This window comes from Lipophrys pholis (assembly GCF_963383615.2).
Source record: "Lipophrys pholis genome assembly, chromosome: 14".
NCBI classification, from domain to species: Eukaryota; Metazoa; Chordata; class Actinopteri; order Blenniiformes; family Blenniidae; genus Lipophrys; species Lipophrys pholis.
Window position 1 is genome coordinate 9985501 of NC_137633.1, and position 17373 is coordinate 10002873.

Sequence of the window (17373 nt, forward strand, 5' to 3'; positions counted from 1 at the left end):
CTTAGGAATGTTTTTTCTGCACTCTATTTTTTTTTTTTGTTTAATAACATGGAAATAAACACTGTACACAATAGCATTTTCTATATTATTCATTCATTTAACTTTTGTTAGCCATAAATTAAGCAGGGATTAGAACGGGATCGTTTGAAAGTTATTTTTGACCTGAGGATGGCGCTCTGATGAAAGTAGTTTCCCTCCTTGTTTTACGTCAGTTGAAGGAGGCTGTTTTGTTTTTTTAACAGTGAGCACCTCAGGCTGAGCTGCAAGCGGAGGAGGACCTCCGAGCCGGGAGGACCCCCATACTCTCCAACCCTCCCCAGTAATCCTCCGCGCTTCTCAGCACCAAACACTGATTCCGTGATCCTCCAAGTGCATGAGATGATCTCACCAACAAGCTGTCAGGGGGGAGTGGATGTCAAGGAGTAGGATTATTTAGAGGACAGAAGACTAGAGAAGCGCGCGCACGGACTTTACGCACATTCGTGCCGCTTTGTGTTCGGCCGCTATGGTTCAGACAGTCCGATAGGCTGAAGCATCCCGTCTCCGTAGGAGGATTATCGGAGCAGGATCCTGGGGAATATGCATCAGAGGGAAGTGTGGCATCTGTGGTGGCTGGTCCTCACCGTATTGCCGCTGTCAGTCAGCGGATTTCCTGCAGACTCCGAGAGAAATGAGGGCAAAGACGCTGCAGCGTCCATTTCTGAGGTAAAGTCCTGCGCAAAGAGTGCAACTTTTATTTACAAGTACAGTTCAGTCATGTGGTTCAAAGACATATAAAGTAATGAATTTCACTTGTATCTGTAAGGCTTATAATGATATTAGAATGCAGTCTTCATTTTAAAGTGTTTTTATAAATGCATCAAAGATCTTTTTTCCTTGGAGCCCATCTCCTATCTCTGATGTGCAAAAAACATTACAGTGAAGCCAAAAGCTGGTGGATAAAACCAGGATCATTCAGTTATAAGCAATAGAGAGTTTCTCTGGTTTAATCTAAATTAAAGTGTCATTCTGATTTTTTCTTGACATGTGCGTGGACCCCAGTGCAGGCAAAGCCTTAAGCTGTCACCTAAAAACTAGATGAAGGAGGTGACCCAGCCCAAGGTATATTGTTTTATTGGCCAACAGAAAGTTCTAAAAATATCATGTAGCATGGCCCAAACATGGGAGTTATGCCTCACTGTAATATCTTGACTAAAAACGTCCTAAATAATAAGATTCTGATATCATGTTGCTCATAATGACACTAAACTATTTTCAGAACATGCTCTGGCATTTCTACATGAGGCTCTCAACAAAACAATACTAATAAAAATTGAGGGACGCTGCCATTATGTTTTCTTTTTTTTTTTTTTCTTTTTTTTTACATGTGACTCCCAGAGAAAACAGGTTTTGACATGCTTGGGATGAACATTCAATGGTGTTAACAGTGCACACCTTTTATTTTAAAGTGTAAAAAATGCAGGCTTAATATCATATGGGGATATTACTCAGAATTTAGAGTGAATGCATTTCTATGCTTGTGGCTAAATTGACTTTATGTTCAGTGTGTATGTATCAAAAATATATATTTTTTAAGAAATCCAGAAACAAATCAGAGTAGAAGCATTATAATGCATAATACAGTTAAGCAAAGTATCATTTCATCAAACTCTGAAGCCAATCAATAACACAACCAAAATCAATCAGTTTAACCTTAAATAAGATGAATGCAACACTCCTAATGTCACCTGTTTGGTCCTGCAATATAGGCTTTCCCCACAAAATGAGGTGCTGCATTGAAATAGTAAACACACTAAACAGTTCATATCAAACCCAAGACATTGGTGTACAGAGTGTTGAACAAACGTGATACATCACATGGCGGTCACCTCCTTCATCATATTCTCAACGAGTATCATGTGTGAGAAACATCGAGGAAATGAAGTCGAAGAAACTGAGTGATTTGGGGAAATTGGAGGGAAGTTCGTCTACATGGTTTGGGTAGATTTGGCAACAGTTCTCAGTGGTTACCTTCATCCGCTGATTAAACATTTCTCTCTGATGGGCCAGCGCTCTTCTAGGATGACGGTGCCCTCTTACATGGAACCTACATGGAGAACTTCCAGGGGAGATTGAGGGGTTCTGCACTTGAGCCTTTATTCCCACCAAAGGACGGAAAAACAACAGTCTTGGACGATTAAATGTTCTATATCTAACCCTAACCCTATATACATTTTACAATCTGCTACACATACACTGGCCTGGAATAATTATGTCGTGCTGTTTTTACACACCCCTGAGACGGACTGTACCATTTTATTTAAACCTTGAACGTCTCCTCTGTCCGCAGTCATTCCCATCATAGCAGTGACTCTCATTCCCTCTCCTCACGCACATGCAGTCCAGTGTAAGTTACTGTAGTCGCTGGCTGGCTGGCTTGGTCACTAATCTTTTTTTACCGTCAGAGTTTCTCACTTCGACGGCGTGTCAATGTATGAATTGGGATCTTATCTAGTTTGTAACTTCAAAACAAAAAAAGGGGGGGGAGTTAAGGGAAAACAACTTTCAGCACTTTTTTAGTGTGAAATGAGAACTGAACTAAAATTGCAAGAATAGTCACTTTATAACAACCGGTAAAGTTCTTATTAATTCACAGTTTGACAGATTGATTGTGCAATGGCAATAAGCTTCAATGTTTTTCTTGTTTTCGTGGCAACACACCTTGAATTATGAGCCATTCAAGCTTGTGTGTTAATTATTGCCGGTGTGTAACGTTTAATTTAGTTGTTATGCTAATTGAACTATTGTCTCAGTAAATCACTAGTTTGAGGAATGTGTCGAATGCAATTAAAGCCTACATTCAATTGATTTGCGAGTTTCACAAATCCGTATTTTGTTTGCAGTAAATAATAGAAAAAGCCGCACCATTGTGCAAACATAAGGTCACGCCTGCACACAGACTCAGTAAATATTTTTGTGGTTTGAATAAACAGTTTGTTTTTATCCTGAACGGGTTAAAGCGATGTGTGACCTGATGAAGATCTGCCTCAAAATTAAAACATTATTCATCAATATGTTTTCTGGCTTATATTTTTTTTGTTTGCAGACAAATCTCTTTTTAGGACACAGTGGTATGTCCGCTGTTGAGTAGCATCCCCCTTCTCCTGTCACAAAGTGAGGAGACCAGTTGTCATCGAGAAATGTTGTCTCATTCTTGTCTGATGGAGGATTCGAGCTGCTCAAACAATCCGGGGTCTCATCTGACTGGACGGTATTAAGTGCCGTTAATAGAGGACATTGTCGGCGGAAAAAAAAAAAAAATGGCAGAAGCGCATCTGTCCTTCACAAAATAATCCTCCCAGCAGTTACTCTCTCATAAGCGCGTTGAAACTGAAGCGACATTTTGAGAAAGGCGTCAAATTCTTAAGCCAGTTCAAATTTAAGTTGTGTGCTATTCTGTGAAAGAGGAGCAGTTCTCAAATGTCCCACACCCTGATGAGAGCAATGACGAACCTGCAGGGCTATAAGGTATATATTGGGAGAGATGCTTCCTGTGGTTTTTGTGTAAAGATTCTCAAAGGTTCCTAGGCAACATGTCCACTTTATTCTTACTGGGGTCACAGGAAGCTTAAAAATACACTAGATGGCGATGCGGTAAATAAAGTCAATGTACTCCAGCCGATCATGGGACTAAGACAAACACTTTCACTCCTCGAGGCCATTCGGAGTCACCTAACACGCTTGTTTTGTAGTATCAAGTTAGATTACCCTTTTAAAAACCTTCACAGGCAGAGAGAGAACGTACAAAGTTCACACAGAAAGGCACCGGCAGGTTTCGTTGCATGCCAAGAAGGTTACTCCTGTCCCGCACAACCGCCCAACCCAACGGTGGGCAGCCATTCTCACCTCAGTGCAGATGGTCCGACACACTTTCTACCAAGTAGAAGCTTCACGCGATCCAGGCCCACATCAATCTACCAAACCCAGTTCAATCTGATGAAAAATAAAGAACTGATTGAGATGCACAACTTTCTAGTGACGGCAGCATTGAGGAGCTCTCTGGTCATTCAGGGGATACATCAGAATATGACTTAAGGAATTGGACTTGGTCCTTAAGGTTCAGGATCATCTAGTCCTGGTTACGTCCTTGGGAACCATGGTCCTCAAAAAGTCCATCGAATTCTGGAAAAAAAAGTTAGTGCAAAAAAAACAACATAAAGCGCTATTCTTTGGCAGGGCTCTTTCAGTCAGAGCAAAAACCAGGACAGACTTCGACTTTTCAACAAGCAGCTCATTGGAGCTGAGCCATGTGATTGATGGGTATTTTGCCCATTTTGAAAATGATCACAAGTGAAAACAGTCACTAACCATCCCAAATGCAGTAGTAACAAATGTTCTAAGCGCTTCAGATGGTCTTTCTAAATAGTGCTAATCCTCAAATCTCTTGTGGAGAGATCATAAAGTCCTGACCGGGAAGTTTTAAATATTTATTTTGAGATATACGCGTGCGTATCGCCACAGGAGAACGGTAATATTTTCTTGGCGGAAAAATGTTTGACCAAAACTTTGTGAACCTGGCAGACAGACGGGAAAATAAATTCTGCTGTACTCCACATCATCACACATTTAATTGAATCATCATGACATCCAGCCCTTCGCTCCTAATCTTTAGATTGGCTCCCACCTCAACACTTTGGCATATTTTGAATAACTGGAATTTCAGTTGGAGTTATAAGAAAGGCGATAATTCTCTTCTCAAATAACACAGTGTACCGTGTAGTCGGTGAACAGATGTCTGACGTGTCCATTGTAATTGTTTCCTGCGTTTTCCTTAACGTAGCCTCACACGTCCATGCTGAGTTTAGCAAAAAATAGCAGCTGTTTGATAAACTCTACCACTGCAGCATAACAAAATGCTAGAAAAGGTTAATATGTTAAAAGAATAGAACTCAGAGGTGTTTTTCTTTTTGTTTGTTTTTGTTGAATAAATGAATGATGATCTATTGATAGTTTGATGGATGTTATATCGTCTCAACAAACCACGGGTCCACGGAATTGTCATTTGTGGAAAATCAACGAGACGACTAGCAGCTAGTAATGCAAAATGAATGAACAATTCAATATTTCTTTTAAGAACCGAGATTTAAAAAAAATATATATGTTTCAGTAACCTTTTGATTGAGGTAAATGGCTGTTATTGTTGTTCCATTGCAGGTTAAATACAGAGAACCACAGGCACATTCATTTAGAGTGATTTAGGTGGAACCTCACACGCATGGTTTGGAGTGTGCTAAGAAATCCAATGAAACCCCACGTATGCAGAGGGAGAACATGCAAACTCAATCCACAAGCCCAGACTTGACTTTTGAATTTTTTTTACTATGAGGTGGGAGTGCTAATCACTACATTACCGTGCAGGCTCATTGTTTAAAATCCCAGTTAAATCCATGACTTACAATATATCATCAAGAAATATTCAAGAATTTTGCAGTTTCTTCGAGCACCAACAGTTTTCTTGTCTAATATGTACAACATCGACCATAATCACTGCCTTCTTCCTCTCAGTTCATAACAGAAAATGCCAATGGGGACGATCATCAGGATCTCCAAGAACTCCAGCGAGAGAATCTGGTGCCAACTCTTCCCTCGGGTTTGTCTTCTCCCAGGTCCAGACGCAAATGGTCTCAGCGCCATTACCAGGGTCGGCTCCCTGCTCCCGAACCCGAAGAGGATCCCGAGGCCTTCGTCCTGGATCTCAGGAACTTTCCCGAGCTTGCCAACGCAGACATCGGCTCGCAGAACCCGAACATTCAGGTAGGCAGTGCGAATGCTGGAAGAAAACGATTCTCTGCGGTCCCTTGACTTTCTCCGCGATCAGGTTGGAGGTCACTGGGATGATTTGTTCATCTCATCACTGCATCAGCACAGGTGGTCCAGATTAAACTGGTGATCAGTGGGAGGCGGAGTGTAATTGAGTCATCTCCCTCCCTCTTCAGTTTCATTCCTCCACACCGTGTATCTCTTTCATGCCCCATACGTCCCGTTTTGTACAGCTGGTTTGAGTCAGAGCAACGTCTTGGGTTACCTTCTGCAAGACCTTTGAACAGTGGGGTGCTCAAATTCGTTCGTGAACCTCAGACATCTGCACAGGGTGTAAAAGAAGCAAGGGCAAAAGAAAAAGAAGGGAACAAGTGAAAATCTAAAACAGATGAGAGCCAAATATCAAAAGGACAAAGGGTACTTTTTCACCATGACTCTGCAGCAGAATCCTATTAGCGCTGTCCGATACAGTTTGAAAAAAAAAAAAAAAAAGCTCTATTAATAAAAAGTCACTCTCGTTGGTGTGAAAAACAGAAGCCTGAATGAGCAGATGGGGGGTAAAAAGATGAACTGAATTTAAAGGGCTGTGCACGTTGACACACTATCACATTACCACATCAATTAATTAATGCCGTTTTATTACACGTTAACACTTCGTCTTGAGCGACCATCATTTTTGACTGAATGCACACACCGACACAAACCATTGGAGCAAGAAAAGGAAGATAATCAAAGTGATAAACAGAGGTCTTTCAGAGGCGTAATGTCAAAAATAAGTATATGGAAGTTGTTAACTTTATTAGTAATTCATAAAATAATAAAACTTAATCGAGTGTCTTCAGATTCCTGGAGGTCGTTTCTTCCCAGCAGCAGTTACAACTACTTAAATGTCCCGATAAGGTCCAAATATCCTCAACGCTAAATTCACAGACTGATACGAAGGGAGTCTTCTGTCCATTATCGACCTTCATTATGTGTGGAATTTGGTACATTTCCAGGGAGCTTACGGATGCGTAACAAACTGAGTAGCACTAATCACAGAATGAATTTAGATTTAAAGAATGACCGGATTAAATATTCATAAATGATAACATAACATCACAACCTTTTTGTAAATCACGTTGCAACTAAAACAACGTAATGCTTTTTATGTATTTTATTTTCATCTCAATATGCAGCAATGTTTGCACCACTGTGAGCTTGTGCTTTGGTAATGTCACCATTGCAGCATGTTAACAGTACGAGCGTCTTAACCATGTTCAAACGTGCAAGATGAGAATAACACTTTATGGGGGGGATACTTGATACCAATAAATCATCTGCGGCGCGGTCGTGCACAGGCAGCACATGCGAGCAGTAACTTTACTCGTGCCGCCTAACAAGCTGTCACCATCAGGACACTTTGCTGAAGCTGAAGCTTCATTCATTTTCTAAAGGTAGATTGGACAGCGTTCTAGCTTTTTGTGCTTCGATTCAGTCATTCCTGGCTGAATTCAATCTTTATTTCACAGTGACAACCCTCGACACTGTGATATTAAGGTGCATAAGGGTTTTGATGTTATTACAAAAGAGAGAAGACAAAGTTAAAAAAAGAAAAATTCTTATTAGAAGCAGTGAAAAGGACAAATTCATTGATGAAACTTCCAACAGAACAGATTGAAAGGTAGCCATTATTCTACTTCTGCTGTCACTGGTGTTCAGAGTGAAAGGTGAACAGGGACAGAAACATAACAAACAGAGAGCATACTAGTGGAGACAGTACAGAGTGGAAACATGCAGTTCTGAAACAACAGATACCTGCAGGACGATACAAGGAGGGGACAGAAACATAAGAGTGTGTGTGCATGTGCACGTGCTGTTTACAAGAGCGGAGCATGGAGTTTGTCAAAACAAATTATCAGGACATCTTTCCATTCCATTACATTCTTTATCATTTTCTCAGTCTTCTCCTGCACAATGCCGTTCCTTCATAAAGTTAGAGTGCCATTATCTGATTTAAAAAAAAAAAAAAAAAAAGACTGAGCTGTTGCCGGGCCGTCTTTTCCCGCATCACGTCTGAAAGATTAAACCAACATGTGAAGTCCCGGGTACAGGAGAACATAAGGAGCCTTGTGAAGCTTTGCTTCTGATCTTCTATGCAGTGAAAACCGGAACGACACAGGAAAAAAAACACAGTTTGGCTTGTATGCTGCTCAAGAGAAAGACAAAACCTTCAGCATTTAAATGTGTCGCATTTTATTCCGTTTGAAACGTATAAGGGCACTATTTTGAAGTTATAGCTGGAAACAAAACAAATGTAAGATCTTCAATATCAGCTGCTTGCTTCTTGTTGTTCCTCTTCTTTTGTCTGGAAATTGCATCTCTGGGTGGAACCGCTGTGTCTCTTCTTTACACACTTCACATTCCTGTGATGTGTGGGCCTTTTAGACCACAGCCGTAGCACACTTAAAAACATGCTGTCTTTCTCTTGGCTCCTCATTCATCTGTCTCAGCTTGCTGGCACTCATCACGTTATCGTCACTCCATTTGGAAATAAGCTTGCCGGTGCTTTCGTAACTCCGCCACTTTGTCTTGAACTTATCTTCTCGTCTCCTTGTCTCACGTACATAAAAGGCTTTAATGACTCAGACAAGTCTTTCGGTATCATTAGGTGTGATCGTCACATTGAAATCACATAATCTCAAGAGTTTTATTTGTTCATTTTGAGAATCCCGGAGAGACCGTGGAGCATCTCTGATCCTGGTTACCGACATTAATCTTTGTACCTCTTTTACCGTTTTGTGTACTTGCTGCTGTTTATTCCCCAGATTAGATCAGAAAAAGAAAATCAGTTGCAGTCTTGTTTCTTGTTGAGGTATTGACGTGAACCACGTCAGTAAATCGATGTGACTCTCATCCAACTATAGAAAGCGCAGAGAAGCAGAGCAAGGACATTTTAGCTCAGCTTTTCCAGACATCCTTGTTTTAATTTATGGTGCACAAATAAACAAAATTACTTCTAAAAGCCTTAAGAAATATCCCAGAGACAAAATCTTCACTCCCTGATGTGAACAGTCTTTTGTATATTCTTTTACTGGATAACAGCTTGCAGTCATTTGGTCTCGCACACGTCTCCAGAGGAATCCCAGCACTCTCTCAAGCTCCTCCAGATGTGATGGTCTTCTGGTATGGACCGTAGTCTTTTGCCCCGAAAGGTTTCCACCAGGATTTATGTCAAGGCTTTGTGCAGGCCAGTAAATAACGTTCACTTTGGTCTTTTGGAGGTAGCTCCTCACCAGACACGTGTTTGAGAAACGTTTGGAGACTTTGTTGTGTTAGGAGACTAAATGATGACTCTGACCCAATTTTACTGCTGACTGCCGATTGTATTCTTAAGAAATCTTCACAAATCGTTTTTCTTTTTATGGTTATTTTCCACCTTGAAGAGACTCCCAGCTCCAAATGCACAGAAGCATCAGAACAACAGAATACTCCCACCACCGTCTCACTGTGGGGACGGTGATTTATGTTTTATCGGCTGCTCCCTTCTTTATCCAAACAAAAGCAACTATATTCAAACAGTTCATTTTTCCGAGAGGATCATAATTTACGAAATGTATTCATCAATCTGTCTTCCTTTTCGGGACTCTGTGATTATCGTCCTCGAGACTGCAATTCCAGACATGGCTGAGTCAATCTTTAGGGTCTTTGCAGTTGTTTAGGGGTCTTTGGACAAACTGATGACTAGTTTTCTGTAAAGCCTCCTTAAAATCTTATGCATCATGCCTCTACTGGGCATCTTCTTTACTTTTCTTATTGATACTTCTCATGTCAATTCTTGACATTTACGAGTTCACTGATGACTGTATATCCATCTGCAGCTTTGTAATCGTCATTTTTCTTTATTATAACATGTGTAAAGTGTAAGATCAGTGTCAGTGTTTTGGGAGAAGGCAGATGGTATATTTACATATGGTTTGTTAAAGATCTTAGCTTTGTTTAAAAAAAAAAAAGAAGTTATTTGGAAGGTTTATAGGGCAACTAAAATTACAGAATGCATACGTATGTGCAGTGAAAGGGCTCTCTATCGCTGTTCATACTTTTGTTACTACAGTGTGGGCATGGATATTAAGTTTATTCTTTTGTACGTTTGTTTTTCTCCATAATCAAAACTAAGTTGTAATCACTGCAGATTTTAGTTATGATTTTTCTAATCATAATATCTCCAGGCTATTCTATTGTAATTCCAAGACTGAAATGAGTAATTTTCTTGTCATCCTAAATTATGAATTGCCTGGAAAGACCAAAGAACAGAATATTGTATCCTTGGTCAAGAGGACCTTTACCATGCCAGGCTTCCAGTGAGTTTTAGACATCCTGCTCTGCAGAAACTCTTCATTGGAATCAGGTGTGCCGGAGCTGGAAAACCTCTAAAACAGGCCCAGCAGCGGTCTCACAAGACCAGGACTGGGACGCACTTCAGGAGTTCTGCTTTCTGTCACCGCTGACGGCAAATTGAGGAGACTTGGGACAAAATCAAGTTCCAGATGAGTTTTGAAATGTTTAATAGCAACTACATACTGTTGCAGCAGTTTATTTAAAGTCCTGGATGTTGTGAGGGTAGGCCGCCTTGGACCATTCGGTTATTTTCCAGAATACCTCACAGATACTTAAACACATTTGGTTTGAGGCAATTGAGACGCCAAGTCAATACTATAAACTCTTTATGATGTTTGTCAAACTATTCCGAAAGATCCCTCTGAAAGGAAGAACCGCCATCTACGGCCATTGAAAATCATAATTCCTGTAGTGAAGGGTGAATGGAGCGTCACAATTCGGTATTCCACGCTTCTTTCAGGTTACCATCGAGGTGGTAGAGGACACACCAACCGAGACAGAAGTGGAGATGGACCTGGCCATGGAGGGCCAGCGCAATGACTGGTCGGTATCATCCTCAGAATGGGTCAACAGCCACAAGAAGCTGTTCTGGCCGCTGTTCTGGGAGTACCCAGAGCAAATGGGAAACGGGCTGGGAACTGCCAGCCTGGAAGAACAGCCCGAGGACTACCACTACGATCCAGAGGACCCGGTTCTGAGCGGGGTCGGGGGAGACTGGGGGCGGCACTGGAATCAAGAGTGGGATGCGAAGGATAATTTCGGTGAGATAATGCTGAAACAGCTCATCTTCTTGCAGCCAGTAGAATTTAAGATTATGCTGCTTTGAAATGGAGACATAGTGGCCCATATTCCTACTTGCCACAGAAAAACATTCATCCATTTCTTTTGTCATTTCACCATTGAAAAGCAATGAACAGCTCAAGTATTATTGTTTCAGTTCACTGTTTCACAAAACACAGAATTTTCAGTCGTTAATAAATAAAAGGAACCGCAACCAACATTAGGATCAGGATAGAATTTGAAACTCGGGGTCAATGTTTCTGTTATCTAGAAACGGACCCACTTTAGAAATAGTCTATTTCTTGTAATATATAATCCAATGTGTTTCTTTCGAACGTATTACTGTGGAAATAGTGAGCGTGCATTCAGCTGCCGCATTGAGCTCCAGGTGTTGAGAAAATGTTGGCACCTAAACCAGCTCTTACTTCGCTGGAAGGCTGTGCAAACAGGGTTAGGGTTTGCTAGTATACAGCCATCATTACCCTCACTGCAAGAATACTTTCACTCAACCCCCAACCCACATCCCCCGCGGCCTTTTGAAGTTTTTCTGAACTCCCCCATCCTCCTGAAAGCGTTGGTTAAACACAGAGGAGCATGTCTCAGAGGTCCCATACCGCTGTTACCCCGCTCTTTTCAGTCGCTCCTTAATTGCATAACACACATACACCAGCTGAGGAAGGAATTCACGAGGCGACCTTTTAAAGAGCGCTCCTAATACATGTCTCCGTGGTTTTGTTTTGTTTGTCTCCCCACTGTGCTCCCCTTTCCCCTTAACTGTCTAATGTTTTCGCTCTTATTTTTCAGAATATGAGGAGTGGAGCGACTGGGCTCCTTGCAGTATAACCTGTGGGCCTGGCACTCAGAAACGTACCCGAGCTTGTGGCTATGCTTGTACTGCGACTGAGTCCCGTGCGTGTGATCTAGAGAGCTGTGCTGGTAAGAAGCAAAAACCTGAGTGGTGGTAAAAAAAACAAAAAAACAATTGGAAAGTGTTCAAAAGCAAAGATACAAGTACATATTTGATATTTGTTATTTAACAGTATCTATGATATCTAGTTGGGATACTGGAGCGGTATGTACCCACTTTGCAAATGTGTGAAGATGTACATGGTCTGAAAACCTCAAACATTAATTGTTTTTCGAAAAGAACAAAGTAAAATGAATTACACTTATTTAAATGACAATAAATAGTTTCACAAATGACTCTTGCCCGTTCGTAATCTTTAGTGATTCAGACTTAAATAAAGTAATTAATCATACGTGGATTCTCTAAAAGTGACTATGTGTCGCACGACTGTAATAGTTTTTCTTTACCACAGTACATGGGTGGAGTGATTAGTACTGTGGCCTCACAGCAAGATTTTTTCAGGGCTGATGGGATTTTTCTGAGTATGTACGTCACCACTGTGGCTGTATTAAGACACACACACATTTCTGTCATCACCTTTCAAGACATCTGGTGAATTAAGTAAAGTGAACTGTAATAATGAAGTTCATTTGGGTTGTGACGTCTTCTTAGAGTTTTTTCAAGGTCAACTTTCAGTTTGCTCAGATTTGTTTGCTAATACTGTTCAGACCGTGTTACTTTCAAATGTTTGCTTACTTTCATTTGCCAAGTGGTTTGTTTATTTATTTTCAGTACACTCGCTTATTTTTATTTCATCTGCACTGAACCTCTTATCACAGTCTACAAAACTCTCAATTTTCCTTGGTTGCTTTTTTGTTTGTGTTCTGGACTGGTGTCCATATCACTCCGCCATCAGACCCTGTTGTCTTTCGGCTGCTCCCTTCAGGGATCGCCGCAGGAGATCATCTATCTCATGTTCGCCGCATCTCCTGTCTTCGCTATGGTTCCACCAACCATGCTCTCCATCGTTCTTCCTTGAGTCCCTCCGCTTCTAATCCTACCTCACGGCTCCATCTCCAACATCTTTTATCAAATATTTTACTCGATATATGCACTTTGTCCCCTCCTCCTTTGTCCCCTCCTCCTTTGTCCACACCATCTCAACTTGGCCTCGCTTGGTCTGTTCTAATGTAGCTGATACGTGATACTATTCGTTTTTCACGCATCAGCCCGGACGCTTCCTCCCTATACTTTCCTCTCTCTTACGTGACGCACATTACTATAGGATGACAGGAAATATACACATTAAATCAACTACCTCACTTTTCCACCTGCCTCTCCTAGTTTTGACTCACCCCGATTTCTCTTCTTTCACTGTCCACAGAGACTGTTGATTCTCTTATATAGGCCCACCCTTACACTGAACACATTTGTCTGCAGAATTCACCTCTGTCTCACACTGTCCTCATACATGTCCAGCACCACTCTCACATATTTTTCTGCCGCTCCCGACTTCCTTCACGCAGTACCACAATCCTTCTACTGGCACTGTATCATGTTCTTTCTTTAGCCCCTCTGAGATTTAGTGCAGCTCCTTCACTTCACTGTTTTTCTAAGCTTCTTATTCAGCTATTTTGAGCATCCCTCCTTTGTTCAACTTCAAAATTGAGGCGCTCGGGGGGGGGGTCAAAATTGATTGAGTGACATTGGGCACAGTCAGAGTGCGTTCCGTTAATCATTCCATACTGGGCAAACACAGAGAGACAGACCATCACACCCTCACATTCAGTCAATTTAAAGAGTTCCCAGAGAAAACCCATGCACTCAAAGAGAGAATAGGCAAACTCCACACAGAAAGGGAATAAAGTGATAAACTACATATTTCAATTCATTTCCTTTTTTAGCTTTTCATAGATATTTCTTGATTTTAATTCCGTCTTACTCATTTTAGCACTTCTTTCAGTCAGTTATTTTTGAATGACAAAATATTTCGATTAATTGTCGTGTATATGGGGCTTTGTGACAAAATAAAAAAAAAACTGCCAACTACTTCCTTCCGCCTCTTTCGCAGACACAGATTATGCAGTGACTGAGCAAACTCCTCTCCAGGCGACCGGGAGCGCCGAGTCGCTGCATTCAAGTAAGTATGGAGTATATGTGCGTCCAGGTTGTTCTTCATGTTGCTGGCCAGCATATGAACCTTTACGTTTCGTTTACTGGTATCCTACACACTCTGGCACACTCTGAGAGCCTGTTTTTTTTATATTTGGAAATCTCCTAGCCCAGCATGCTGGAGCACTGAACCACTGAATCACAACCAAACACTGACCCTGCCTCCCAGAAATGTTTGAATAGCTTTCTACTTTTCATTTTATGGCTCTCCCGCCGCTGAGTACAGGCCAAAATGTGAAAGTTCTCTTTCCTCTGCAAACATAACAAAAGCTCAGACAGAGAGGGAACTTGAGCTAGTGTCAGACATTCTCCTTCTCAACACTACATCAACAATAGAAAGCAAATGTAGAGGAGAGCTTTTTTTTTTTTTTTTTTTTCCTCAAGGCACTTTCTTAGTTTTCTTTCATTTTTTATTTCACAAATAAATTGTCAATGCGAGAACGCTTTTTTAAAAAATATATTTGATGGTTAAAGCCAAGATTTAAGTTCTTTTATAGGCATTTTGTGCTATAAACTTTTCAATTTTAGTGATAATATATCAACAGACTTATAGTGCATACTTGTCGACAGCGAAAAATTTTGGTCATATTAGTCATCTTAAAGAGTAAATCTTAGTGAACTCGGTAAATCTATCGACATCTGTGCTGCATTTAAACTGTGCAATAACTTTAATCTGGAGAATGAAGACCAAAACAAGCTGTACTGATACGGGTCAAATGCATATAAATCCGCTCATTGTAAAGACATCCTGTCTGTGTCTACAGGTTGGCTGTTGGAATATTGTACATTATCCAAACAAAGCAGGTTGTCGGCTTTAACATTGTTTGTATGCTTTGGCTTGTATAGTCGAGTCAACTCGCATATCTCCCTTCACAAATAATTTTTTCTCTCTTTTTTAATTTTTTTTTTGTATATGTAGCTACAGTCTTCATAAAATTGAGATCTTGTGAGGTTCACAAGGGCAAACTGGGAGAGGGGTCACAGATATGATGTAAAAAAACTAGGCAAACCCCAAGCTCGGGTTTTCCTACTTTTTTTTTTTTTTTTTTTTTTGCTTGTGTGCTGCAACCATTCGTGGCCAAGTCTGTTGGAAAAGGAAATTTTAATTTCATTGAGATTTTCCTATAGTTAAATTAAGGCTAATGAACATAACTTTATGTATTGAGTGAATAACCAGACTGTGAACGATTTGACATTCTACTTTAGGATGCACAAGTGGCAATCAGTTATTTATTAAGGGGTCATATTATGCAAAAATCACTTTCTAATGGTTTTCCAACAGTAATATGCGTCCCCCATACCTGGAATGACGCCCCAAAAGTGAAGAAAACCTGTCCTCTCTCTCCCTGGCTTGTTCCAATTTTTAAAAAGTGTAATGCTCCAACAAGCGAATCAGAAATCAAACCCTATATAGTGTCATCGGGGGTTTAGCCAATCCTAGTCAAGGTAGGCCCTACCTTTGACCCTCCCACAATTCGGCAGCTCTGCTCTGGCACATGGCACCACAAGAAGAAGTAGTTCCTCCTCCCCCCAAGATGGGCATGTGTGGGCAGAGCCAGTCCAGCTCACACAGACGCAGCAGATTCTGAATGCAGCTTATGTGATCTAATATTCAAAAAGATGAAAGTCAAGGAAAAGCTGAATTTTGCAGCAATAAATTTTGAATACAACATTTTTGGACCAAGGAGGCCCTCGTGAAAGTGTTGAAAAGCTGTATGATATGACCCCTTTAAATGTATGTAAGAGTCTGTTTAGCTGATTTAAGATGATTAAAAAAGTGGAAAAAAGGTAAGGAAGACAGAGCCGTTGTAAGCATTTTTAAATACCAGTAATTTCGGCAATGATGGCAAGACACAGGGTTCACATTTATGTTTTTACATTAAATGAAGACAATTGCAGTCAAGAAAACTAGTTACATGAAAAATTTTACAATGTTCGGTTTTATTCTTACCAACCCTCTCCTCCCCCAATCCAGATGTTGACAGCTGTGAAAAGTGGCTAAGCTGTAAAAATGACTTCCTCCAGAAGTACCTGCACCAAGTCCTCACCGAGCTGCCCAGTTGCCCCTGCTCCTACCCCTCCGAGGTCGTCTACAGTGCTGTCAACATCCAAGACGCTAAACTTCGGAAGACCTACCGCTGGAAGGATGCAAGTGGACCCAAAGAACGCCTGGACATCTACAAACCATCGGCCAGGTTTTGCATTCGGTCAATGCTATCATATGACAGCACAACCTTGGCAGCGCAGCACTGTTGCTATGACGATCAGTTGAGATTGCTCACTCGAGGAAAGGGTGCAGGAGCCCCTAATTTGATCAGTACGGAGTTTTCGCCAGAGCTGCACCATAAGGTGGATGTTCTGCCTTGGATCCTGTGCAAAGGAGACTGGAGTCGTTTTCATTCGATACGGCCGCCCAATAATGGACTGGACTGCGGTGAAAACCCCACCGACCAAGTGTTTCAGGTGGAGCTTCAAGAGGCCAGGGAATACTGACATTGTGGGATTGTGTAGTCACAACAAAGGGGAAGACTGACAGGAAGTGTACAAGGTGGTTGGTCGTCGAAATCGCCACTCTTCTGCCCTCAATCCTCCAGATGAGACTCAGCTGGACCTTTTACTGTTGAAATACCATTGGTCTTCTACATCAACTGAATGACTGTGGCTTAAAAACTCTTTGTACTTACATGGAGAGCTCGAGAAGGTGATAATAAAGACGTGTGTTGACAAATGTTCTATACTCAGCTGATCCCTGTTTGTTGCTGCTACTCTGCCATCCAACACTTTCACTTGAGTTCAGGACATCCAGGCAATCAGAGTTGCGTGTACAGTTTTTGTGTGTGTGTTAATGTGTGTAAACAGAATGAGCATATTTATTGGCCTATGATCTTTTTATTTTTTTTAACAATTCCTGAAAAAGTCATACCGAGCTGCTATATGATGAATAAAGTCAAACAGACCATTGGACTATAAATTGTCTCCTTGTTCGAAAGACATCTACCACTCTGTTCCAACCACAACTTTCAAATTCCCACTTTCTGATGGAAATATGTAAATATGGCTATGTAGAATATAGTTATATTCACATTTATGCATACAGCACATTAAGAATTGTATATCTATATAGTTTCTAAATTCCTACAATTTTCAATTTGCATGTTAGAACATTGACCACTTTATGCATTAATGTCTAAACATATTTAAATCACCTTTGTGTAGTACAGGGCAAAGGTCCTGACTACTTCAGGGAACTTCAGGTTATTTACATTCAAGTCTCCAAATTAACATCTGATCATATGATGTAATTTGTCTTTGCTTGAGAACATCTGGGGGGGTGGCTTCACAAATGCGTTAAAATCATACAAACTGGGTAAACTTAATGGAATATAGATACATTTACA

At 40.9% G+C, this 17373-nt stretch overlaps 1 protein-coding gene across 2 annotated transcripts; it reads left to right on the top strand.

The window, feature by feature from the left end:
• Positions 1–247: 247 nt before the first annotated feature.
• ism2a (isthmin 2a) lies at positions 248–16943 on the top strand. Of its 2 annotated transcripts, none has more exons than XM_080480094.1 (6): positions 248–705; positions 5545–5793; positions 10637–10937; positions 11761–11892; positions 13875–13943; positions 15951–16943. In XM_080480094.1, exons 1-6 carry the CDS (start codon positions 580–582, stop codon positions 16466–16468), a joined length of 1395 nt encoding a protein of 464 aa, XP_080336220.1. In that variant the 5' UTR covers positions 248–579; the 3' UTR covers positions 16469–16943. The 2 variants fall into 2 exon arrangements, with proteins under 2 accessions (XP_080336220.1, XP_080336221.1); XM_080480095.1 differs by having other exon boundaries at positions 253–705; positions 5646–5793.
• The last annotated feature ends 430 nt before the right edge of the window (positions 16944–17373 follow it).